Source organism: Microcaecilia unicolor, chromosome 8, assembly GCF_901765095.1.
Source record: "Microcaecilia unicolor chromosome 8, aMicUni1.1, whole genome shotgun sequence".
Taxonomy (NCBI): Eukaryota; Metazoa; Chordata; class Amphibia; order Gymnophiona; family Siphonopidae; genus Microcaecilia; species Microcaecilia unicolor.
Window position 1 is genome coordinate 162,646,453 of NC_044038.1, and position 27,895 is coordinate 162,674,347.

The 27,895-nt window shown below is 43.9% G+C and overlaps 1 protein-coding gene across 4 annotated transcripts in view; it reads right to left on the reverse strand.

Annotated features, from left to right (window-relative positions):
• Positions 1–27,895, reverse strand: part of EBF1 (EBF transcription factor 1) — a 557,364-nt gene that overhangs the window by 158,746 nt on the left and 370,723 nt on the right. For 2 of the 4 annotated variants that reach the window (XM_030211898.1, XM_030211896.1), the window contains exon 8: positions 20,074–20,191. In XM_030211898.1, coding sequence (XP_030067758.1) covers positions 20,074–20,191 — 118 coding nt within the window. Of the gene's footprint in view, positions 1–20,049; positions 20,192–27,895 lie in introns of all 4 variants that reach the window. The other 2 variants (XM_030211897.1, XM_030211895.1) reach the window with 1 other exon arrangement.

Below are 27,895 nucleotides of genomic sequence, written 5' to 3' on the forward strand. Positions count from 1 at the left end.
ATACTACATTTTTAAGGTTTGTGGATTCCACTTTTTGTTTAGTGTGTTATACTTTTTGTGTTTATAGATTTTTCCATCTTTTTTTGTTGTATTGTATGTAAAATACGCACATACACACACACCCCTAAAGTTTAATATTCAAAAGCATTATGTCCTAGGGAGGAGCAGATTAGTGCCCTGACAGTTAATAAGTAGGGGGGAGCACTCAAGGCAAGAACGCTTAATACTCTTGTATGACCCCTGCAAAAGGAAAATGCTTCTGATTATATTTACTCCATCCCTGTTTGTTTATGTTAGACAGACAGTTTTCCAGGCCTCCAAGTCCCTTAAAGCATTTAAATTCTGAAGAGTAAGGACAGTATTAGGCAGTTTTAATACTATTACAACAAATTCCAAAAGCATTCCCATGCATAAAACTGTTTTTTACACAGAATTGAATGCTTCAAAATGGTCCATCATACACACATATATAATTATAGATATATAATGTAAATGTACAATGCATATCAAAGAGGCATTCCCAGGGGCAAGGTAGGGGCCTCACACCTTCAGGTTTTGCATTTCCAAAAGTATGCATGTAGGTTTTCATGGGAAAAGTATCCGGATGAATGGATGCATAATCATTTTACCCCCCAAATTAAAACAAAACTTTTCTTACTCTAAGTGCGCCCTGAAGAAAGGGTAAGGTCTGTCAACACCTGCTAAATTAAAAATACAGTTTGAGAATGTCTGACCTGCCACAGTCCTGGAAGCAGAGTGCCTGCAGGTTCTGGCAGGGGAGAGAGGAGGGGGTTAATGCCACAGAAGATTTAAAAACTGTTAAAACCACTAATAGCTAATTATAGACCACGATGTATTATATCTGTTTCCTTTTCTTTTCTATTTCAGTTCTCTCGCTAATTTATTGCCTTTCTCCCCCTCTCGTGCTGTCACCTTCTGTATCTCCCCTCTGTTATCTTCCCTTCATCCTTTCATATCCTTTTTTCCTCATCTCCCTCTCTCATCCTTTATTTTTCCCATTTCACTCCTCCGACAACTTTATTTTCTCCATTATTCTGTCCCTCATGTCCTCGTCACTTCATCCCACTCTCTTATCCTTTATTTTTTCCCATTTCACACCTCACACAGCTTTATTTTATCCATTATACTGCTCCTCGTGTCCTCTCTCCCTCATCCCCCTCTCTCATCCTTTATTTTTCCCATTTCACAGCTCACACAACTTTATTTTCACTATTACTCTGTCCCTTATGTCCTCTTTCCCTCATTCTCCTCGCTCATCCTTTATTTTTCCCCATTTCACAACTTTAATTTCTCCATTATTCACATCCTCTTTCCCCAATTTCATTTTCTTCCCTGTTTCTTCTCTTTTTTCTTTCCCTCCCCAGCCTTCTCCTGCCCCCTCTTCTTTTTGTATCTGTTTTCTCCATCAGTTTCTCCTTTTTCTTTCTTTCCCATCCATTCTTTCCTTTTTCTCCTTCCTCACCCTCATTTTCCTTTCCTCTCACCTCTCCTTTATTTTATCTTCCTTTTCTACCTTATTCTCTTCCTTATCATCTCCTCTAACTCTTTCCTTCCTGCCCTCCCCTTTTCTTCTCTTCTTCTCATCTCTCATTTGCTTTTAAATGATTTCCCCCGCATTCTATAACTTGGTACCTAATATTAAGGGCCATCTTCCTGTTTATATTATAGAATACTAGCGCTTACATAGGTAAGTGTACGCTTGCATACATAAGTGCTAGGTGAGTGCATAGCGCTATTCAATAAATGAGAAGCACAACTCACTTCATGTAAATGCAAAGGGAGCTTTCACAAGGGAGGAACATAAGTGACACATGGCAAGGACCTAACACACACACCAAAGGTGACTATAAATTATAGCCAGACGATGTGATAATATCAAGTATGTATTTTCATTCAAGACTCAACATGCAGGGCCGCCAAGGGGGGGGGGGCAGAGGGGGCAAAATTCCATGGGCTAGGCCTCCGAGGGGGGCCTGGCATCGAGGTCTCTCTCTCTCTCTCTCCTGCTCCTGATGGGACCCAGGTGATCACGTCCCTACAGGAGCAGGAGAGAGGAAACTCCAGTGCCAGGCCCCCTTGGAGGCTGGGGAGGAGCAGACACAGCAGGACTTCGGGCCAGGGCTTCTGAGCGCTGCTCTTCACTCTGCCACATTGCCCGCCAAGCGGCTGCTTTTTCCCTCAGGCCGCACATGCTCAGTTTTGAAACCGAGCATGTGCGACATGAGAGAAAAAGCAGCCACAGGGGCAGGCCATGCAGCAGAGTGAAGAGCAGCACTGATGGAAGACCTCTTCTGCTGGCGGGGCCTCGGGATCCCCGCCAGACAAGGTATTTGAAGTTGCGGCGGGGGGGGGGGGGGGGGGGTTGACGATGGCCTGGGCCCGGGCCTGGCTCAGTGTCTCAGTGGCCCTGTCGACATGAGCCATGTCTTGTCCTAATTGGCCTGCATCAAGAGTCTTAAAAGGATGTAAACAAAAAAGATCCATCTGGTATTCCAATTATTGCAACACTATGGGAATTCGAAAGCAAGATTGTCGGGACACCATTGTTTTAGAATTCCCATAGCGTTGTAATAATGCTATGCTACAGTAAGAAACAGGCAAAGGTTGGATATTCTTTCTAAAAGATGTCTTTTGAACCAATTAGTATGATTCCAAATGGTCAATGCCAAATGGTCCATCACAGCAAAAATTTTCTGGTGCACAATCGATGCTGCAAGGGAAGCCTAGTCAGCCATGAAAGGCTGAAAGACTTTTCTCTTTACTACATAATGCTGTATTCAGTAAAATAGCAATAAGTTCACAGTAAATACATAATACTTTTCTTCTTATGCACAAACTAGCTTTCCGTGTGAAACTATTTTCACCTTTCCCTTTTGCTATTCTCTTTCTGATGTTCAATTACCAGAAACAATCTGAAACACTGCCACCAGAACCTAAAGCCCAGAAAATGAATCCCACATGCAAAATATGAAGAGGCCAGATCCACCCCATAGTAAAAGCAGTCTCTGAGCAGAGGATATAATCCACTCTTTTAAAAGGCAAATGCAGTAGCCTAACCCAGTCTGATCCCTGCTCTGATTTCTTTTGCAAATCAAAGCGTGCACCTCTAATGCAATTTTCTGGGGGTCTTAGAATCATAACGTCAACCATGAACAAGTCTACAGGAAAATCTATGATGCTAATCTTGGCCTAAATCATAGTTTTAACGGGTGCTGGACTGTTGCCGCTGGATCATCCAGATGGCTATACAGGAATCAGTGTGACAGGATTAACCCAATGTTTGCACCATCTGTTCTCTGAGCTGTCCTGTGGCTCACACACAGCATGCATTTTGCTCCTTTCTACCAGGACAGAACACGCCAAACACCAAATAAACTGCCATACAAACTTCAAATTAATAGTGCTTGTGACTTGGCTGGATGTGCATATTCATGAAAAGAACAAAGTATATCTATACTGCAGAGAGTCATGAAAGGGTCAAGGATTTGATATACCATCTTTCTGTGGGTACAACCAAAGTGGTTTGCATAGATTATATGCAGGTATTTTATTTATTTATTAGGATTTATTTACTGCCTTTTTGAAAGGAATTCACTCAAGGCGGTATACAGCAAGAATAAGGAGTCCGTATCTTGCTAAAGATGTAAAAGACTGGAAGTGGTGCAAAGAAAAGCTACAAAAATGGAATGGGATTTGCGTTGCAAACCATACGAGGAAAGACTTGCCGGTATACTTTGGAGGAAAGGAGAAACAGGGGTGACATGGTACAGACGGTCAAATATTTGAAAGGTATTAATCCACAAACAAACCTTTTCCAGAGACGGGAAGGCGGTAGAACTAGAGGACAAGAATTGAGGTTGTAGGGGGGCAGACTCAGGAGTAATGTCAGGAAGTATTTTTTTTTATGAAAAGGGTGGTAGATACATGGAATGCCCTCCCGTGGGGGGGTGGGGTGGGGGGTGGAGATGAAAACAGTGATGGAATTCAAACATGGATGGGATAGACACAAAGGAATCCTATTTAGAAGGAATGGATCTACGGAATCTTAGCGGAGATTGGGTGGCAACGCTGGTAATTGGGAAGCAAAATCAGTGCTGGCCAGACTTCTACTGTCTGTGCCCTGAGAATGGCAAGGACAAATCAAACTCGGATATACATATAAAGTATCACATACAATGTAAAATGAGTTTACCTTGTTGGGCACAATGGATGGACTGTGCAGGTCTTTATCTGCAGTCATTTACTATGTTACTATGTTACTATTGTAGCATAAGCAATAGACAATTACAGCAGTAAAAATATTCAAAACATACAAAATATGGCATAGTATATGCTACATTACAATGTCAATACAATATGTGCAATAAAAGAGTTTAATAGATTGCATGGAGTGTAAGCAAATACAGAAGATCATTGTCCATCGGAAACTTAAAACCTAAGCATCTAGGGATCGATATTCTGAAAATGTGTCTAGGTAACTTCAGGAGTTACCTGGAGAACTTTTTGGTTTTCAATTATTTTCTCCTACTCACAGGTTCAATTTTTTCTAGACAACTTATCAGCTGGACAAAATTAATCTTTTTTTTTTACATTTTTACTCCACGCTTTCCCATTCATGGCAGGCGCAATGCAGCTTACATGGGGCCATGGAGGGTTAAGTGACTTGCCCAGAATCACAAGAAGCCTGAAGTGGGAATTGAGCTCAGTTCCTCAGGACCAGAGTCCACCACCTTAACCAGTAGGCCACTCCTCCACTTTTGATGTTTGGCATTGTATCTGGTGGTAATTTGGGCATGGTCTGCTGTCTGCCATCATATTCTATGTTCCTAGAATTATGATTAGTTAGGCATCTGCTTCTGCTCGGGTTCCTTTCCAAGTTCCCTTGAGCTCTTCCCTATGACCTTACAATCAAGAACCTTCGTGGTAAAAAGTGTTCAGAGTAACTGAGCAGGGAGGCAGAGAGAATAACAACCATAGAAATAAACTGTTAAAGCTCATTTAACAGAAGCAAGACACTTCCAGGAGAGATCAAAAGTAAGAAAAAAACTTTGAAGAGTGGAACTATAATGAGCTCTCTTTTCAAAGGAGGCTATAGACTCAGATTTGGAGAAAGTTTAGGAAATAGTGACTGGTTTTCTAAAAACCCTATAAAACTTATTTAGGCCTCTGTAAAGAAGAAAGGCCCTTTAAGGCACTACACCCTCATTTCCAAGAAAGTCCTATAAATAATTGGCTTCTGACATTTGTTCACTGCTGAGCATCTGTTCCTGGGGTGTGGCAAAAGGGGGGCCGTGGATCACGGGAGGGTGGAGGGCCTGGTCCCAGATCTCAGCCATAGTTGATGTGCCCAAGGCCACTATTTAGCTTGGCATATGCTAGCTAACCATATGGCCTTCCTGTTTTCATTTGCCAGTGAGAGGAAAGGACAGAGGGCTAGAAATGATGGCAGTAGTAGTTCAAATGCTGCAGATGACGATAACAACTCTGCTGCAGATAATGGTCACAGTGGACTTGTTCATGAATCCACTGCAGCAAGAGATAAGCCCAAAAGTGAATGAAAAGGTTACTGTTATACTTCACAGTGGGTGAGGCTTTGGGTCCTTTGATGGGCAGACTGGACGGACCGTGCAGGTCAGAGGTCAGCAACCCATGTACATTATGAGCCAAATTTTTCCAGATTTAATTACAATGAACAATATGTACCACCATGCCCCAAACTGCCACATTAAAATTAATATCTTCATTGGCAGGGATGCCTAAGCTCCACCAGCTGAAGACCCCCACAGCTAGCTACGGCCCTGATTACAGTATGTGTTACTCTAGGTGGGACACTATTAAGAAGTGGTAGGTGCAGACAGATAGGGCCAGCTCCAATTGAGCCCATTTCTTGAGATTTCTTCATAAGGCACAATGAGAACTGAAACAAATAAGAACATAAGAACATAACAGTAGCCATACTGGGTCACACCAATGGTCCATCTAGTCCAGTATCCTCTTTTCCAAACAGTGGCCAAAGCCAGGTCACAAGTACCTGGCAGAAACCCAAATCATGGCAACATTCCATGTAGAACCTCCCAAAATAGCAAGATTCTGGAATCCTAAAGAGTGACAAGATTCCATTCAGAATGTCAAAGAGTAGCAACATTCCATGTAGAACCCCAAAGAATAGCCAGATTCTAGAATCTTAAAGAGTGACAAGATTCCATGCAGAATCTCAGAGTAGCAAAATTTCAGGTGGAACCCCAAAGAACAGCAAGATTCTGGAATCCTAAAGAGTGACAAGATTCCATTCAGAATCTCAAAGAGTAGCAACATTCCATGTAGAACCACAAAGAATAGCAAGATTCTGGAATCCTAAAGAGTGACAAGATTTCATGCAGAATCTCACAGTAGCAACATTCCATGCTACAAATCCCAGGGCAAGCAGTTGCTTCCCATGTCTGTCTCAATAGCAGACTATGGACTTTTCCTCCAGGAATTTGTCCAAACTTTTTTTAGACCCAGATACGCTAACCACTCCTCCTGCAAAGAGTTCCAGAGCTTAAGTATTCATTGAGTGAAAAAATATTTCCTCCTATTTGTTTTAAAAGTATTTCCAAGTAACTTCCTTGAGTGTCCCCTAGTCTTTGTACTTTTGGAATGAGTAAAAAATTGATTTACTTCTACTTGTTCTACATCACTCGGGATTTTGTAGACCTCAATCATATCCCCCCTCAGCCGTTTCTTTTCCAAGCTGAAGAGCCCTAACCTCTTTAGTCTTTCCTTATATGGGAGGAGTTCCATACCCTTTATCATTTTAGTCACTATATCTTTGTTGAAATACGGCAACCAGAACTGAATGCAATATTCAAGGTGGGGACGCACCATGGAGTGATACAAAGGCATTAATCTAATCTAATTCATCATGGGGCCGATTTTCACGGAAGGGAGACTGGCTAACTTCTGCAGTCGGCGCTCAGCCCCGATTTCAATGTCGGGCCATTTCCAGTGACTGGCATTGAATATTCGTTTTATTTTATACAGTTTACAGTTAACTGGCTAAGTTGATATTTGAAGATAGCCGGTTACCTTTAAACCGGCTAAAGATATACCAGCTATTTAATTGGTTATCTCCAGGGTTCTAACCAGGAATATTCAGCAGGGGATAACCAGCTATCCCCCGCTGAATATCGCTGGATGGTTAAGTGCCATTTAACTGGCCAGGTGCCGTTACCAGCTAGTTAAATGGTTTTGAATATTGGGGGGCATGTCATATTTTTCTTTTGAGAATTCTCTAAGGCAGTGGTTCCCAAACCTGTCCTGGGGGCTCCTAGCCAGTCAGGGTTTCAGGATATCCACAATGAATATTCATGAGAGAGATTTGCATGCAGTGAAGGTAATGTCTGTAAATCTCTCTTATGAATATTTATTATGGATACCCTGAAAACCTGACTGGCTGGGGAGCTCCCAGGACATGTTTGAGAAATCAATGCTCTAGTAGGTTCCTTCAGGATTGCCAGCATCAGTGTTCCACGCAGTGGCATAGCTGGAACTTTTTAACAGGAGGTGCACCTTCTAGGCCTCCCATGGCCCCCCATGGGCCCCTTGTGCCCCCCCCCCCCGGTACCTTAAAATCACCTTGCTCTGCTCCAGTCTTCAGCCGGGCGGCAGCAGCACTTCCTGTCAGACTGCCCCCCCCCCCCCCCACACACACACCCATGTCTTAAAATCATCTCCCTCTAGTTTTTTCTAGGAAGCAACAGTGGCGCTCATAGACTGCCTGTGGCCTGCACTGGGGCATTCTCTGTGAACCGTCCCATGCTTCACAAAACAGGAAGTGGTGTCATAAGGGGCAGGACGGTTCACAGAGAAAGTCCTGATGCAGGCTGCAGGCAGCCTATGAATGTCGCTGCTGCTACCTAGATGAAGACTGCAGGGAGATGATTTTAAGGCACAGGTGGATGGCGGGGGGGGGGGGGGGGGGTCTGGCAGGGGTGCATAAGCACACACCTGGAATAAATACGCCACTGGTTCCAGGGCTGAATTCCAAAGATGATCTTGAAAGCCTGGAAACCTGGAGCTGAAGCATGCCTACTAGGAGACCACAGATTGTACAGGTTTACGTCTGAAATGAGATGCTGGAAGACATAAGCAATTAGCCTGCACCGTCATCCCTGGCTGCATTTTAATACAGCATGTATTTCAAAGGTTATGAGCTTGTAACTCTGCCTCACTGGCACACTTTGACTGATGAACCAGAAACTCAGTGTCTCGTCAATAAAAACATTCTTTCAAAAACAGAAAGACTCTATTAAGTGAAGATTTTAAGAATGACAGCAGAGTTCCCTTTCAACGCTGCCAGATGCAGTGAAAGTACATATTTATCATGTGAAAAGTCGGTCAATCCTTGGGCAAGCCAAGTGAGAAAGTACATCCAGTTGCCAGCTCCAAGATGAGGGTCTGGAGGAAGGATTCAGGTTTCTAGGCTCTGAGCCAAGAGAATAGTCAGGGATCTGGCTGCTCTAGATGAGAGACAATAGAACGGCTCTGCTTGAATATTACTCCAGCCAGCAACAGATGAACAATGAGGTGAAAAGACCAAGCAATATTTGTAAGCCAAAATCCTGTACATAGCTCTTAATCAGACAAAAGTTGAAGGAATGCAAGATAAGAAACCAAAACAAATAAGGCCAGAGTATTTGGAAAGAAAAGAAATGGTCTACGGTCACATGGTGAAAGTCACTGAGATGGTCTTGGAGCTGCGGCCATCAGTTCAGCTTTTAAATTCCAAACTATTATGAGTGACAAGGACCAAAGTTTCAAAGGCAAACCATGCATGTTTCGCCACTGGGCTGTTTCAAGGATATTTCCCCGTATCGGTACCAATCATGATGTGTCGGACAAATTGTTCCTCTGGGAGTGGAGGAGTGGCCTAGTGGTTAGGGTAGTGGACTTTGGTCCTGAGGAACTGAGTTCAGTTCCCAGCACAGGCAGCTCCTTGTGACTCTGGGCAAGTCACTTAGAGGCATATTTTCAAAGCACTTTGGGAGGCTAAGTTCCATAGGTTTCTATGGAACTTTGGGAGGCTAAGTGCTTTGAAAATGAGCCTCTTAACCCTCCATTACCCACCGCATAGAGCCTGCCATGAGTGGGAAAGTGCAGGGTACAAATGTAACAAAAAAAACTTATTTAATATAAGTGTGTCATTAAAAAGGTGCAAAAAGAGTTACTTTTTATATGACAGATGTTTTGAAGTTAATGTTTGATGGAGAATAATAACACAATAGAAGATTATATATAAAACTAAAAAATAAAAAAATACACATGAAGACCGGTGATGATAGGAAAGTAGTGGCTAAAATCTGTGAATGCCCCATGATTCCAATAAACTGAGGTCTTCTAAACAAAATTAAGATTCATATATCACAAGCCCAACATTTAGGGTTTTGAAGTGGTTTCACTTTGCTATTGTTGCCATTAGCACATGTCCATTATTAAAATTTAGTGCGTGAGCTCTTACTGCCACCTATTTTGTAGGTGGTAAGGGGTTCACACACTAATCCCACTCTAATCAGTTAATGTGCGGCAATGCAGATGAGCTGATTAGCACAGACACACTCATTCTCCACTCCCAGACATGCTCCCTCAGCCAAAAAATACAATTTATTTTATAGCGTGTGGGTAGTGTGTGCACATTTGGTAGTTCAGAAAAAGAATCTGGGTGGCAAGACGAACCTAGTGGTGACAGGAAGTTGAAACTCAACATTACAAAGAGGCATATTTCACCTGGAATAAACAGCACTAGGAGCAGCGTACTCAAACCATCTAATATGATCAGGGGCGTAGCTAGGTGGGGCCACGGGGGCATGGGCACCCACAGATTTAGTCCGGGCCCCCTCCACTTTTGACCCCCCCCCCCCGTCGACCCTCCCCTGCCACTTTCAAACCCCCACCCCTGCCACCGCCACAAGGTACCTTTGCTGGCGGTGATTCCCAACTCCCACCAGCCTTAGTCTTCTTCAGCGCCAGTCTTTGACACATTCGCTCACATTGCTGATCTGTGCTGTGAGTCCTGACGTCCAAGACTCACAGCACAGATCAGCGAAGTGAGCGAACATGCCGGAGACCGGCGCTGAAGAAGACTAAGGCTGATGGGGGTTGGGGACCCCCGCCATCAAAGGTACCTTGCGGTGGCAGCAGAGGGGGGTCAAGAGTGGTGGGGAAGGTCAGCGGCAGCAGGGAGGGTCGGCGGACTAAAATGTGCCCCCCCACCTTGGGCTCTGGACCCCCTTCCCGCTGATGTCTGGCTACGCCCCTGAATATGATGCTCTAGGGTCAAGCATAGTCTATCTCACAGGATGCAACACTTGAATCCCTGATGCTTTTCTTGTCACTTGCAGTTCCTGTACACACAAAGCTGAATCCCTTTATGTGTTAAATAACATAGGAAACACATCTGTTTATTCTTTGTTGTCCTGGATGTTAAGGAACATGTTGGTGTGTTCGCTTGTCACCCTGTGGTTTTGTCTGCTTGAAGCTTCATTAATCCGAGTAAAATCCATTTTTATTGCCACTTTAAGTCTCCTGCCCTTTTATATAACCTCCAGTTGATCATGGTTGGCCCCATGATAGATCCTTACAATTGGTATTGATTTTCAAGCCCATCAACCAAAGCTCGGCAGGACTTGCCAGCACTATTTCTAGAAAGGTCTCCCATCTACCGGAGTCACATATCCAAGTACTGCCATTACAGCTTTGAAAAAATTGTATGCAGTCAAGCTCCTACAACCAGACACGACTTTGTTCATATTCACCAGAAGTGCCTGCTTTATTTTAAAGGAGCTCTCCTGACACCAGAGACAGCCAGTGATTCTATTTAATGACAGTCAGAGCCATGGGGAGAGATGAACAAGTTGGGTGCCAATGTCCCTCATTGAGAAGTGGAATGCAGGCACTGCTGTTGCTAGAATGGCTGCAGGGGCTCTTTGCAGCTTTTAAAAGATTGCTAGCTTGTGGCTGTGTCAATGGAAGAGGAACTCCCTCTTCCCCCCTCCCAATTCACATCATCCAAGGGAAGGAGACTACCCCTCTCTTTTCCACTGGGCCAGCCAGCTGGGGCATCAAAGGTGGATCCCCCTGCAGCACTGGTGGACTACCTGCAGTGCTAGATCCCCGTCCATGTTTGGTGGTCTGTACTGCAAACAGGAAATATGGGCTATGGTTATCAGCTCCCATTGTTTGTCTATAAGATATCCTAGCCTGGAGGTGATGCACATACTGAACTGGCATCTCAGAGTTCCATCCAGATGACACCTGTCTTCTCACCCAGAAATGGCAGTTAGAATGCAATGCCAAAATAATAAAGTTTGTTAAATCCACTCTTCCTGTAGAAAACGTATTAAACAATTGGAACCTTAAATCTCCCAATAGGGGAATTTCCAACAATTTTACAACCCACTGTCACTTTGGAAGTCTGTCCATACCACTGGTTCCTAAAAGGGGAAAAAAAGAACCAGTGTAAAAAGACTAAATAAGGGAGAAAAACATCCGGTTCCCAAAACACCCCTCTACCTTGTAAAACAGATTAGAATGAATGAGTATGCTTTATATTTCTCAATCAGGGGTTCTACTATTCTAAACATTATGTTGCTGAAAAAGGCTAACCTGCCAGATTGCAAAAATGTCCAATATATAGAAAACGCAGAGCTTAACATCCCGCGATTATCTTGAAAATGACAGCGCTGTCCAAAGTGGTTCCCGCTACAGTCTCTCCAGCATCGCCATCTGCCTATCCAACAACCTTGTCTTCTTCAACAAGAGCGCCTTGTTTCGCTTACATGACGTGCTGCTTCAGGAAGAAAACACCTCCTCTGTAGAACTTTCAGCCTTCACTGCAGAGGAGGTGTTCTGTTACCCCATTGTGCGGGTGGTTAGAATGCAATAAAATCAATACTCTAAACAGGGTGTCATCATTTATGTGGCAATTGCACGCATCAATGTATAGAATATTATCAGATATGTATGTATGTGTGCGCTAACAAACAGCGGAGATGACCAGTGACTAGTGAGCAGTTGTGCAGAATTGACTTTAGCAACTTCAAAGATGACTCAACACGAGTCATGTTTTGGCTATATAGCTTGAATCAGGAGTCTGACATCATCTAGAATTAGGGTATGTAGCAAATGTAGTACACTGCTAAATCCAAATATACTGCGCACGTAATGAATGCCTAAAAGTTCAAAAGTCAAAAGTCGACAATCTCGAAGGTCAACTACAAAATCCTGAGTGGCGTAGAAGTGATTCAATTTTTTACTGTTTCAAAAAAGTACAAAGACTAGGGGACACTCAAGGAAGTTACATGGAAATACTTTAAAAACAAATAGGAGGACATATTTTTCACTCGATGAATTGCTGGAACTCATTGCTGGAGGATGTGGAAACAGCAGTTAGTGTATCTGGATTTAAAATAGGTTTGGACACGCTCCTGAAGGAAAAGTCCATAGTCTGATATTGAAATAGACATGGAGAAGCCTCTGCTTGCCCTGGATTGGTAGCATGGAGTGTTGCCACTATTAGAGATTCTACATGGAATCTTGATACTATTTGGGATTCTGCCAGGTACTTGTGACCTGGAGATAGCCACTGTTGGAAAAAGGATACTGGGCTAGATGGACCATTGGTCTGACCCAGTATGGCTATTCTTACATTCTTATCACTCTAGTATTTGCACTTTTTGAAAGAGTAAAAAAATCGATTCACTTTTACCCATTCTACACCACATCTCAGGATTTTGTAGACCTCAATCATATCTTCCCTCATCCGTCTCTTTTCCAAGCTGAAGAGCCCTAACCTCTTTAGCCTTTCCTCATATGAGAGGAGTTCAGTCCCTTTTATCATTTTGGTCGCTCTTCTTTGAACCTTTTCAAATTCTGCTGTATCTTTTTTGAGGTACGGCGACCAGACTTGAATGCAGTCTTATTTACCATCCCTTTCCTAATAATTCCTAGCATTGTTTGCTTTTTTGGTTGCTGCCACTCACTGGGCAGAATATTTCAGCGTATTGTCTACAATGATACCTAGATCTTTTTCTTCGGTGCTGACTCTCAAGGTGGACTCTACCATCAGGTAACTATGATTTGGATTATTCTTCTCAATATGCATTATTTTGCATTTGTCCACATTTGTCTCTGTAAAATGCTACATATGTCTGGTAACACTATGAAAATGACAACCCATTCAGCGGCAATAATAGTTTGCAGAAGTGAAAAACAAGTTCATAACTTCATTTTCACCATGTGATTAATAAACTTTATTTTGCAAAATTTGATTTCTTGCTTCACCAATAGCTCAAAGTGAGTTACAGTCAGTATATATTCTTCATAAATACCCCCAAACTTCCCAAATTACCTCAAGGCAGATCAGTATACATTTTCCATAATAACTCAAATGCCACCCAGCCTTCCACCAATCGTTCCCTCCTATGAGAATATTAATGGTGATGAAATCATGTTTTTAAAAATATTTCTTAAACTTAGTGCATGAAATACTGATAAGTGAAAACACGGATAACAGATTTTGAAGAGCAGATTGGTGCTCCGTTACTGAAACAGTTGGACTTCAGGTCTCTTAGGACACTCAAGTATGCACACATTAAACTTCCCCTTTCTTAAAAAACAAGACAAAACAAAACACCCCAGCATTTAAACTGCTTGTCAGCTTCCTGGCTGACAGGACCAATTCAGTGTTTTTCCAGTGATTTCCATAAATGCTCATAGAGTTCACCAGATCTGCTAGTGTTAATGGTACAAAAGCAATTTAGGCACCTCTGGGAGGAATGCTGTCAGAATGACAAACTCATCCCGGCCCCACCCCCTTTGCTTTGCTGCATATTAGATGATTAGATAATCTAGTGTTAGAGCAGGCAAACTGAGAGGGTCCCTGCACTAACCTTGTTCCAGGCCATTGCATTTTGCCATGGGTAAAATAATTATATATATATGAAACTGATACTACTGTTGACTTTAAAAAAAAGGTCTACTAGCTATTTTCCTTTCCTTCCCATCTGTCATAATTTGAAGGTTCTGCCAGGACAGATATATAAGTGTTATGAGGAATGGACTGTGAAAGGATTGTGGAGGCTAGGACAGATGCTTGATGGGGTGGGGAGGAATACGGACTTTGAGAAGTTGAAAGAGGCACAAGGATTAAATGCAAAGGACTTTATATATTACATGCAGCTTAGACATTATCCTCTAATTGCATAGCTGGGCAGCTACATTTACCTGCCCCTTGTGCACATAAATTTACAGAAGACCAGCACTTTCGTAGTACACACTGTACTATGTATTTGTATTATTGAACCGGAGCCTACCTCTACGGTATTGTGTAAGCCACATTGAGCCTGCAACTAAGTGGGATAATGTGGGATATAACTGTGTTAAATAAATAAATAAATATAGACTTGCGCATGCCTGTCTTAGCTGGACGCCTATTTATTTATTTATTAGGATTTATTTACCGCCTTTTTGAAGGAATTCACTCAAGGCGGTGTACAGTAAGAATAGATCAAACATGAGCAATAGGCAATTAGAGCAGTAAAAATATTCAACTAACAATACAAAGTAAGGCATGGTATACTACTTGCAATGTCAACACAATACGTAATAGAACATTATAATTGGAAGTGAAGGGTGTAAGTTGTAAAATATAGATGGGTAAGAAAGTAGGAAGGATTAGAAAGTAAGGTGACTGATTTGAAGAAAGTTGCACATGAGTTCAGAGAGATGGTTAAATATTATCTCAGCTAGGGTAGGAGTGGATAAACGTGTCCCGCCGAAGTATGTGTAGCCCGAGTCAATCCTTGTGTGTGTGTGTGTGAGTGAGTAACAAGTTAGTTACTTCTTCCACTGAAGGCCTGGTTGAAGAGCCAAGCTTTCATCTGCTTCCTGAAGTAGAGATAGTCTTGTATTATGTGGAGCCTTTCAGGCAATGCATTCCATGTGCTATTCTGTAAGGGCCCATGTTTAAATGGCATAGGAGGGATTCTATATATGGCGTCTAAAAACTTGACATGGAAAACATTTTTGCCTAAGCATATTCTATAAGGGGCGCTTAGATTTAGGTGCAGTATATAGAATACGCTTAGTTGATATCCCAGTTCCTAAAACTACGCGCATCCTTTTACACCAATGAAACCATGGTGTAAATCCTGGCACATAGATTTAGGCGCAGAGGGCCATATTCTATAACTACATGTGTAAATTTCAGAACGCCCATGAAACATCCATTTCCCCGCCCACAACCATGCCCCTTTTTTTCTGCACACATTAGAAATTAGGCACAGTGTGTTACAGAATAACTTAGGGAGTTGTGCCAGGGGCGTAGCTAAGGGTGGGCCTGGGTGGGCCCAGGCCCACCCAATTTCAGCCCAGGCCCGCCCAGCGCCAGCTCCCATTGCCGGCCACTGCTGCTTTTCCTGATGAGCAGCAGGGCCGGCGCTACAAAAAGAAGAAGCACTCAGCTGACTGAGCTGAGTGCCAACGCGTCGCTAACGATGAGAAAAAATGTTTTTTAAAAAATGCGGCACCGCAGGCAGCCTCGAAGCATTGGCTGCTGGCTCTGCAGGCTCCGCCCGTCTCTTACGTCATTGCCCCTGGAGCGAAGCAGGGGCAGTGACGTAAGAGACGGGAGGAGCCTGCAGAGCCAGCAGCCAATGCTTTGAGGCTGCCTGCGGTGCCGTGTTTTTTAAAAAACATTTTTTCTCGTTGAGCGAGTCGTCGTTTGCGTTGGCGCTCAGCTCAGTCAGCTGAGCGCTTCTTCTTTTTGTAGCGCCGGCCCTGATGCTCATCAGGAAAAGCAGCAGTGGCCGGCAATGGGAGCTGGGGCTGGTGGCTTTATAAGACCAGACAATAGGACGTGGCAGTAACACTGGAGCAAAAAGGTAACCTAATACTAAATTAAAGTTCCAGTGACAATTAGCGTGCTCATTAGAAAATGAAGAAAAAGCCCTCAGAAACCGTGGGTAAAATACCCAGGGTTTAGTGTGCGGTTATATAAACTTTTATAACACACACCACGATTCGATCATTGGGCTAAAAAAACTTCATTCTGTAGTAAGCTTGCAATTTTATAGCTTTTTTATACTATATTGTTATTGTTATTGTTATTTTTTAATTATTTTCTAATGCATTCTTATTCTTTCCCACGTTGGAATAATCAATTCAAATATCCAATCACTAGAATGTGGCAATAAGGCAGAGAATATTGCGCTACTTAGCTTTAGAATCGGGCACTCTTCATTGGGGCTGGGGCTGGGGCTGGGGCTGGTGGGCCTGAATCATGAGAGGGAAAATGGATGGCAGGATGGGGAGAAAGAGGGAAAATGGAAGGATGGGGAGAGAAAGAGGGAAAACAGATGGGAGGATGGCAGAGAAAGAGGGAAAATGGAAGGATGGGGAGAGAAAGAGGGAAAACAGATGGGAGGATGGCAGAGAAAGAGGGGAGATGGATGAAAGGATGCAGAGAAAAAGGGGAGAGACTGGAAGGATGTGGAGAGAGAAGGGACACTGAACAGAAAAGGGTAGAGAGATAGACACTGGTTAGAAGGAGGGAGAGAGACATTAGATGGAAGGATCAGGAGAGAGGGTAGATGGGTGGAAGGATGGGGAGAGAAAGAGGGAAGACGCTGGATGGAAGGGTAGGGAGAAAGAGGTGACACGATGGAAGGATGCAGAAAGAAAGAGGGGAGACTATTGGAAGGATGGGGAGAGAGAGGGGAGACACTGGAAGGATGGGGAGAGAAAGAGGAGAGCTGCTGCATGGAAAGGGGGAGTAGTGAAAGATTGGAGAATAAGAGGAAGGGGCATGGGGAGAACAAGGGTGAGAAAAAGATGAAAAGCCATAAGTAGGAAATTAAAGAATGGATAGTAAGAATGAATTAAATTTAGACACAGAGAGAGGCAGAAAAATATTGAAGAAAGCAAAGAAAAAGGAGAGAAAAATGACAAATGGCCAGGAAACCCTGGCAGAAGAGTTAAGCGAAAACGAAGGAAAGCAGAATCTAGAGACTGGGAGCAACACAATGAGAAAAAGTAAATGGCCATACAACAAAGGTAAAGAAAATAATTTATTTTTAATTAGGATAAAGTAATATGGTGTTAATAAAGTTTCAGAGACCAATACTTCCTTCCTTACGTCAGGAGAGGATACCGTAACAGCATTATACTGACCTGAGGCAGGAGGTTTTGGCCTCTGAAAGCTCACTGAAAAGGATTAGGCTATTAAATAAATTGTCTGAAATCTGATGCACTGAAAAGCAGCACTTTACCCTGTGTGACAAATGCATCTAAGTGTGACTAAATTTTGCTGGGGGGGAGGTGGGGGGTAGAGAGAAACTTTTGTGCCCACCCACTTTGGGTTCAGGCCCACCCAAAATTGGCAGTCTGGCTACGCCACTGGCTCGTAAATTCTAATTATTGCCAATTAGTGCTCATTATTGCTTGTTAAGTGCTGTTATCAACACTAATTAGCTTGTTAAACCAATTAAGCTATGCACGTTATTATAGAATATTTTGGTACGGATCTCTAGGCGCGCTATACAAACTCTGGGGGATAGTGTGTAATTGCATGGGGGCATACACATGAGGGAGCACCCACTTAAGTACATGTTGTAGCGACCCTGGCCTGGCTGCAGCATTTTTCAACATAGGGCTAATTCAGTAAATGGAGCTCACAAATCAGCACCAAGAAAATCGGTGATCAAGGCTGTTCTCTAATGGGCACTCAAAGATGAGCGACCAATACAGAATTACACCTGATGAAACCGTTGTAATTTTTGGCACCCAATTTAGGCGTACATCTTTGGTATTTTATAACACTGTGCACAGATTGTAAGAAAGCCCCCTAGCCCGCCCATGCTTCCCTCATGGCCACGGCCCCTTTGGGATTTGAGCGCATGTTGTTATAGAATAGCACACAGCAAGATGTCGCCCAATTCCAAATTCGTGCCAATTAGAACCCAGTTATCAGCACTAATTGAATTGTGAGCCATTAGCTTGGGTGCACATCTTGAATCGGCAGCCAAAGTTCGGCACCCAATTTTGGGTGCCATATATAGAATCCAGGGGATAGTACCATTGGATATCATGTGAAATCACTGTGGTACTATCTAGTAAGTGCTGGAACTTTCCAGGGATGGCATAAAGGTGGAGCCAGAAGTTTTTTGGGCACTATCGTTATTCCATACCAGTACACAGATAGCTAACTAGGCAAATAGGACCATACACATGGCAGTCCTAACTTGCCCAAATACCTATTCAGATAACAACTCAGAATATCGGTGATACTGGGATAACTGTCGGTAACCACCCAAAACCCAGATATTCAGTGTCCATAGCCAGATATGATCCCGGGGGAGCCCAAGGCAGGATGCTGTCTAAGGCAGGGCTGAGATGTGCTCCCCACCCTCAGGCCAAGTTCCAGCATCTCCCCCTTTCCTTCCTCCACCCCCTTCCCCGAGTGTACCTTCTTTCTCTACTTCCAAAATCCGGCGGTGGCAGTGATTCCCATATGCTGCCCTACCACCGGCACCGGCCTCTTCTCTACTGCGGCCACCTCTGAGGAAACAGGAAGTTACATCAGAGAGGCAGGCTGCAGTAAAGAGAAGAGGTGCATGCTGGTGGCAGGGCAGCATATGGGAATTGCTGCTCAAGCGGTATAATGGTCGGGTTGCCCCTGTACAGCCCTGTCACTGAATATTCAGATCTAAACAGCTCGCAGTGCCCAGCATTTAAAAAAATGCTGACAGCCGAATATTGATCGACAAAGTTCAAATATTAAAGAGCAGCCACAGTAAAGAATGTGAAGTTTGTATTCTAACAAAGTGATTTAACGGGCCAGAAATGGCTCCTGCCCAGTTAAATCTCTTGTTCGGGGATATCCACTGGTATTCAGAGGCTCTTAACCAGTTAGCGTCCCTGAATATCACCACAGTCTGCTAAACTCAAAGCCGGTTATTTTGTGGGTGATCCATGGATGGAATTGGGACTTGCGGTTAAGAGCTGATACTCGCCTAATTTTAGTGGTTAAATCAGACTGCATAAAAGTCAGTCCTATCTTTATGCAGTGCCACTAAGGGCCCTTTTACTAAGCCGCGTAGGCACCAATGCTTGCCCAGCATGCGCCAAATTGGAGTTACTGCCCGGTTACTGCGAGGCCTTTGCAATAATTTAAATTTTGGCACGCGCCCGCTTCGCGCGTCCCAGAAATATTTTTTTTATTTTCTGACGTGCGGCAGTTATGCGCATCAAGTGGCATTTGACGCGCATAGACCATTACCGCCCGGTTACCATGTGAGACCTTACCGCTAGGTCAATGGCTTGTGGTAAGGTCTCAGACCCAAAATGGACGCACGGCAATTTTCATTTTGCCACACATCCATTTTCGGCAAAAGTTTTAAAAAGGCATTTTTTTTGTAGGTGCGCTGAAAAATAATTCTTTGTGCGCCCAAAACACGCGTCTACACTACCGTAGGCCATTTATCAGCGCACCTTAGTAAAAGGACCCTTTAGGTGGTTAAGTGCTAAATATCGCACTTAACTGAATAAGAGAAAGCTGGCTGCATAAACTGGATTTTCAATGCCAGTGCATGGACATGGCCCAGCATTAAATACAGGGAATAACGCCGGCAGAGATTTAAATAAAGGCTCACCGTCGATGGCTGAATATCTACCTCACAATGTATAAACATGAGAGATTAACCGCGTTAAGATCAGCAAAGGAGAACAAAGAATATGACCTTCAGAAGAGAGCCAAGGCAGGAGTTAATCGGTATTTTGCGTTGTGTTACCTTAAGGCCAATTTTTCTATGGAAGTCCATTCAGTAGGGGGACTAAATCTAGAGATTTATTTTAACATAAGGCTCTAGTGGAGAAATTGTTCTTAAATAGAATTTGTCTTTAGCGGGATGGTGAGTGAACAACTGTAGAAGAAGCCAAGCAACGTTTTACATTTAAAGCAACAATAGCAACTAATGAAAGTGATTTGCCTACCATGTTCCAGATAAGAGGGCGTACCTTCAGAGGGGTCAAGCCTCCGAGCCCTCCGACCGTGCTTCGAGTTGTTGTGCACAAACATGTTGTCCGACACTGCCAGGACATGCCCATCTACGCTAACTGTTGTGGAAACCACGACCTGGGGCAGAAACACAAGAGAGCCATCAAGATATATTTGAACACAAAAGTGGGTGACACAGTAAACACTTTCCTATCCCTCACCCCACCCTCTATCACAATTACCACCAGTACAGAAGGCTATCCAGTCAGCTGGACAAGATGGTTTGATGTTTGTCCCTAAAAACGTCTTTGTCTCTATAGCTTCAAACAGAGAAACTATTGATGAGAAGGAGCTGATGCAGTTTTTCGTTAAAATTGCTCATTCTATGTAGTAATTCAGTAGTAGAGTTTATCATTTAACAATATCATTTCTATTAAGTTGTTAAACATTTTCTGGAGCGTGCTCCCAGAAAGCCTCCATTTATCACAAGACCTATCTCTGCTTCAGGAAACAGGTATAAGCTTGGTTCTTCTCACAAGCCTTTAAAAGAAGAAGTAACTACTGTAACTAACAAGTCACATACACAAGGATTAGCTTCACGTACTGTAGCAAGACTTGTTTACCATACATACCAGTGGTGTAGCCAGACTCCCAATTTTGGGTGGGGCTGGGCCCAAAGAGGGTGGGCACTCCTTCCCTTGGAGGCAATCTGGTCTATCAACTCTGCCCCTTCCCCCCACAGATAATCAAGTCTCTTAAATCCTCCCCTCTCCTCCGTACCTTTTAAACACCAGTGTTCCCTCTGATGTACTCTTGCCTATGCAGAAACAGGAAGACAGGACGTTGTGCCAGAGGGAAGGCTGTAGGGCCTGTGCCAGTGCCAGCAGAGTGCTTTAGTCCTTTCTCGCTGCTGGCAAACAACTGGTGCTTAAAAGGTAGCGAGAGGGAAAGATGTTGGGAGTTTTCAGATGGTGGAGCTTGGGGGTCTCCAGCAGCCACATCATAGGTGTTCTGCTATTGGGTAGGCCTGAGCCCAAAGTGGATGGCCCTGTGCCCACCTGGGCCCACCTGTGGCTATATCTGTGATACATATATTAGCTAAAATCATTTTCATGTGTTTTTTCAGATACCACAGGCAATTTTTCAATAAGCTAGTCAGTCTTATCTCTATCTTACCTGTCTATCAGGTGAATTTTCGAAAGAGAAGGGCGCCCATCTTTCGACACAAATCGGGAGATGGGCGTCCTTCTCGCAAGGTCGTCCAAATCAGCATAATCGAAAGCCGATTTTGGGCACCCTCAACTGCTTTCCGTCATGGGGACAACCAAAGTTCACAGGGGCGTGTTGGCAGTGTAGCGAAGGCGGGACTGGGGTGTGCTTAGGAGATGGGTGTCCTCAGCCGATAATGGAAAAAAGAAGGGCGTCCCTGACGAACAATTGGTCAACTTTACTTGGACTATTTTTTTTCACCACCAAGCATCAAAAAGGTGCACAAACTGAGCAGATGACCACCAGAGGGAATCGGGAATCACCTCCCCTTACTCCCCCAGTGGTCACTAACCCCCTCCCACCCTCAAAAAAAATCTTTAAAAATACTTTTTTGCCAGCCTCTATGCCAGCCTCAAATGCCATACTCATGTCCATCGCAGCAGTATGCAGGTACCTGGAGCAGTTTTAATGGGTGCAGTGTACGTCAGACAGGCAGACCCAGACTCATCCCCCCCTACCGTTACACTTGTGGTGGTAAATGTGAGCCCTCCAAAACCCACCACAAACCCACTGTACCCACATGTAGGTGCCCCTCTTCATCTCTAAGTGCTATGGTAGTGGTGTACAGTTGTGGGGAGTGGGTTTTGGGGGCTCAGCACACAAGGTAAGGGAGCTATGCACTGGGAGCAATTTATGAAGTCCACTGCAGTGCCCCCTAGGGTGCCTGGTCAGTGTCCTGGCATGTGAGGGGGACCAGTGCACTACGAATGCTGGCCCCTCCCACGACCAAATGGCTTGGATTTGGTCGTTTCTGAGATGGGCATCCTTGGTTTCCATTATCGCCGAAAACCTGGGACGACCATCTCAAAAATGACCCAAGGATGACCATCTCTAAGGTCGACCTAAATTTCATGATTTGGGTGTCCCCGACCGTATTATCGAAACTAAAGATGGACGCCCATCTTGTTTCGATAATATGAGTTGCACCGCCCCTTTACGGGGCCGTCCTGTGAGGACACCCTCATGAAAACATGGGCGCCCCGTTCGATTATGCCCCTCCACGTGTTCCACCTCTGCTTACACCCTCTACTGTCCATTAAGATGTTTTAATGTGTATGGTGTTGACATTATAAGGAACATAATGTGTATTATTGTTTGAATGGCTTTGCCAAGAAGAGGGTATAGAAAGTTTAATAAGTAATAAATATTTTATGGATATAATTGTCTATTGCCTATGTCCAACTTATTCTTGCTGTACACTGTGTGGGGTGAATTTCTTCCTAAAGGCAGTAAATAAATCCTATTAATAAAGAAAAAAAAATAAAACAAGAAATATTGTGCACAGGGGCTCCTGCTGGATGTGAATAGATTCCTCATGTGGTACCATTTAAATGGTTATAGGAGCTGCTAATTTTGCAAGACAAAGGGAACCTTTTCAAAGCAATGCTAAAAAGTGGCCTTAACACATCCTCCTGTGTGTCCCACACACTATGCCCATTTTAGCGTAACAGTAAAATGGCCAATTTTTGAATTTTTGTGTTAATGATCATGCACTAATGTTGTCATTAGCACATGGCCATTAAAAAAGTTTAGCATGTGAGCTCTTCCTGCCACCTATTTTGTGGGCAGTAAAAGCTCACTCGATAATCAGTTAGCGTGGGGCAATGTATCTGTGCTAGTTGATTACCACAAACATAGGAGCCAGCTCTGTGCATGCTGTGGGTGCTTCAGCACCCCCAGTTTTGAAAAAACTCTTTGACGCTGTCCAGGGAGAGGTAATTTTCTTTGGGTTTAGAACCCCCAATCATTTTGAAAAGTTGGCTCCTATGGACATGCCCACCTTCCACCCACAGACACACACCCTCCGTGGAAAAAACTACTAGTGCTACTACTACTACTTATCATTTCTATAGCGTTACTAGACGCACGCAGCGCTGTACACTGGACATGAAGAGACAGTCCCTGCTCAACAGAGTTTACAATCTAATTAGGACAGACAAACAGGACAAATAAGAGATAAGGGAATTACTACGGTGGGAATGATAAAATACGGGTACTGAACAAGTGAGTAAGGGTTAGGAGTTAAAAGCAGCATCAAAAAGGTGGGCTTTTAGCCTAGATTTGAGATGGCCAGAGATGGATCTTGATGTACTGGCACAGGAAGTCCATTCTAGGCATAAGGTGCAGCAAGATAAAAGGAACAGAGTTAGCATTGGAGGAGAAGGGTGCAGATAAGAGGGATTTACCCAATGAACAGAGTTCCCGGGGTGGAGTATCGGGAGAGATACGAGTGGAGAGGTACTGAGGAGCTGCAGAGTGAATGCACTTGTAAGTCAATAAGAGGAGTTTGAACTGTATGTGGAAATGGATAGGGAGTCAATGAAGTGACTTGAGGAGAGGGCTAATATGAGTAGAATATTTTTTTACCACATAGTATGTACACGTCAATCTAGACCTTACCAAAGGATGCCTGAGTGCATCCCGTGAAAAGCCATTTTAAGCTGTGGTACGTACGCACTAGTGCTTACTGCAGTTTGGTAAAAGGACCTCGAAGAAAGACAAAGGAGAAGCACTGATAGTGATTTCTGTATTAGATCCTATTCATAGATTTTATCTTTGATTGTATCTACTCTGGCAGTGGTTCCCAAGCCTGGTCCTGGAAGCATCCCAGCCAGTCAGGTTTTCAGGATACCCAAAATGAATATTCATGAGAGAGATTTGCATGCAGTGGAGGTGTTGCATGCAAATCTCTCTATGAATATTCATTATGGCTATCCTGAAAACGTGACTGGCTGGAATGCCTCCAGGACCGAATTTGAGAACCACTGTATTATGGAGTCTATTCATACCAGTTACAACAATCATATATTGTGCTAAGGTTTTGTACTCTACACCTGAACAGTAGAACAGGGCAACTGGCTTTTGAGATTCTCTCTAGCATATGACATCAAGAAGTGTGAATAAGCTGTTTGGAATCAACCCTCAAGAGAATAATTAAATTTTTGGACCCAAGAAACAAAAATAAACTCTGCCAAACCAAGTTTGCAAAAGAGAAACTTTTGTGCAAGGATTTCTCTTCCTGCTGCTTCTCAAATAAAAACAAGAATTCCATAGGGGGAAAAATGAATGCAAGGAAAAAGTGGTACAAAGAACATTGCAGGATCCCAACCCTACTAGGGATTTTGGACGTAGGTCTGGGGGGCCTATGGGAGAGTTGGGAAAGGGCTTTGGGGGATGGGATCCCTTTAAGATGGGAAGTATGTGATTAGGGGGATATTTGGGAGGGGGTATTGGATTGGGGGTGCATCGAGAGGGGTGATATGTACTGGGGACCCTCAAAGAGAAGGGGAAGGGGAACGATCCTGATTTCACACAAAGACCCATTTAAGAAGTGGCCCCAGAGCATTTTACTGTCATTATTTTTCCAGGAATAACACGACTGCATTATTCAGTTTACACAGTAATGAGGTACCCCCCTCCCAAAAAAAAATTAAAACAAGCTCACAGTAAATCAAGGAGGACAGTGTTTACAAATACTGCCTATGCCAGCTTATGCACGTTTTCAAAGAGAAACTTTCTCAAATTATCTCTTTGAAAATTTGCATCCATAAAGAATGCTGAGGGTGTGCTGCAGGCTTATTTTCGAAAGGGATCGCCGGCGATCTTCCGACACAAATCGGGAGATCGCTGGCAATCTCCTGATCCTGGCCAAATCGGTATTATCGAAAGCCGATTTTGGCTGGCTTCAACTGCTGTTTTGTCATGGCGTCGGCCAACCTTCAAGGGGCCGTGTTGGTACGGTAACGAAGGCGGGATGGGGGGGCGGGGCGGGGGCACGAGATGGCTGGCTTCGCCTTATAATGGAAAAAAAGAGGCCGGCTCGAACGAGCATTTTGCCGGCCGGACTTGGTCCATTTATTTTTAGGACCAAGTTTGGAAAAAGTGCCCCAACTGACCAGATGACCACCGGAGGGAAGCGGGGATCACCTCCCCTTACTCCCCCAGTAGTCACCAACCCCCTCCCACCCCCCCCCCCCAAAAAAAACTTTTTTTGCCAGCCTCTATGCCAGCTTAAAATGTCATACCCAGCTCCTTGACAGCAGTATGCAGGTCCCTGGAGCAGTTTTTAGTGGGTGTAGTGCACTTCAGGCAGGTGGACCCAGGCCCATCCCCCCCTACTTGTTCCACTTGTGGTGGTTAATGTAGAGCCCTCCAACTCCCCCCCCAAACCCACTGTACCCACATGTAGGTGCCCCCCTTCACCCCTTAGGGCTATGGTAATGGTGCAGAGTTGTGGCGAGTGGGTTTTGGGGGGGGGGGATTTGGTGGGCTCAGCACACAAGGTAAGGGTGCTATGCACCTGGAAGCTATTTTTGTTTTTTGTTTTTTAATTTTTTTAAGTGCCCCCTAGGGTGCCCGGTTGGTGTCCTGGCATGTGAGGGGGGCCAGTGCACTACAAATGCTGGCTCCTCTCACGGCCAAATGCCTTGCATTTCGCAGGGTTTGAGATGGCCGGGCCTGGTTTCCATTGTGGCTGAAAAACGAAGCCGGCCATCTCATATAAACCCGGTGATCGTTCTCTAAACTCGGCGAGCGATTTGGCCGGCGCCAAATGTATTTCGAAAATATGCTTGGCTCTGCCCGCTTAAGGCACCGGCCCCGAAGATGGCCGGCTATCGATTTGGTCGGCGCCGTTCGATTATGCCCCTCCTGGTAACCTACACCTAATATTTGTATATTTAATTCATTAGCACACCTTAAAACATCTAGTGCTCACAAAATTGATTTAATGGACATTAACCTACAAATTAACTCATGCAATCAAAACCTTTTTTTAGTAAAATAAAAGAAACCGATAAATTCAATGAAAATTGGGAGTAAAAAACACATTTTTCAAAAATGAGCGGAAAATTTTCTGTCTTGCACATCCCTTGTGCGAACAACCAGTTAGGGGCAAACAAGCATATGTACATTTGAAAGTCAGAAGTACTCCTACGGTTTTCCTCCTCCACACTAAACATGATTACAAGATTGCCTCTCCTTCCCAGGTGCATTTATAGCTGCCATGAGGAAAGCAAATTTGTCAAGCAATTTTACATGGCAAAAGTCACTATTAACTCGTGCACACCTTTGAAAAACTCTCCTTGAGTGGACTAGACTTAAAATGCTGCTCCTGGTGATATCTAACACTTTCCACTATTCTAATTTCAGGGGGCAGTCTGAACTAGCTGCATAAACCCAATTCCCCAAAACACCAGGCTGGCCTCTCACTGGATGCCAGTTTTGATTGGCAAGACAGCTAGGAAAGGCATTTGTTATTTTCCAGAACTTTGGCAAAAACAATAAGATGAAATGACCTACACTTCTCCTTATATTAACAAGAACGAGATTAAAAGAAACCCATTGAGAGATGCTTATTCATGCACCCTCCTACATCCAAATATAATAATTGTCTGTTAATTGCAGTTTCATCTCCTTCTTCATGCTTCCACATGCGAAGCAGCAATCAGCCAGCTCCTGTTTAATCCACCTATTATGTTGACTAATTAACTTTGCTTGGCAGTTTATTTCTTCCTCCATTATCAGCCCCTGTCAGCCGCGAGCGCACTGCCGCAAAGGGGAATCTCGGCCCCTTTGATTGATCACCGATAGACTGACATGCAGATTAATTTAATTAGAATCACCTCACTTGAGAAATGAAAGACAACGGCACTAGGGGCTAATAGATGTGCTCACATAATGATGTGACCCCCCCCCCCCCCCAAACACACACACACACTCCTATGCCAAAGAAGGGGATTTTGGATTAGTTAGGAAGAATTTGCTTTGCCCTGCGAAGTCCCTTTGTTTTAATTTTTCTCAGCTTCAAGAGACTTTAGTTTTCTGAAGAGGTAAAACAGGTATTGGAATATGGAGTGAGGCCAACTTGTCTGACTTTGGTCAAACACTGATGTTGGGAAAGAAGTCATGGAAGCACTTCTGTCCCCTTCACCATCCAACTGGTGTACAAAGGGCCTCTAGTAAGATGCAGGTGAGATAATCTGGATTTATATCTATTTATTTATTTGTTGCATTTGTACCCCACATTTTCCCACCTATTTGCAGGCTCAATGTGGCTTACATAGTACCGTCAAGTTGTGTAGCGATCGTATGAGGTATAAGTGGAGGGTCGGAATGGATGAAGATTGCGTGTTGTCCTGTTCGATCATAGTCATGCTGTGTTGGTAGGCGAAGAGGGTTATGTGGGGTCGTTGGGGTAGGCCTTTTTGAAGAGGTTGGTTTTTAGTGGCCGTGGATTGTTTTCACGGCTTTTGGAAGCTCATTCCATAGTTGTGCGCTTATGTAGGAGAAGCCGGCTGCGTAAGTTGTTTTGTATTTCAGTTCTTTGCAATTTGGGTAGTGTAGGCTTAGGTAGGATCTTGACGATCTGACTTTGTTTCTTATTGGTAAGTCTATAAGGTCTGTCATGTATCCTGGGACTACGCCTTTCAGCCAAACAGGATTCCAATGCACTTTGAGGGTGCAATTCTACAACTGGGCATCACAAGTTAGGTATCTAGATGCAGTGCACTGAGCACTAATTCTACAATGGTATCTGGGCACCAAGATTCTAGTATAGAAAACTAGAGTAAG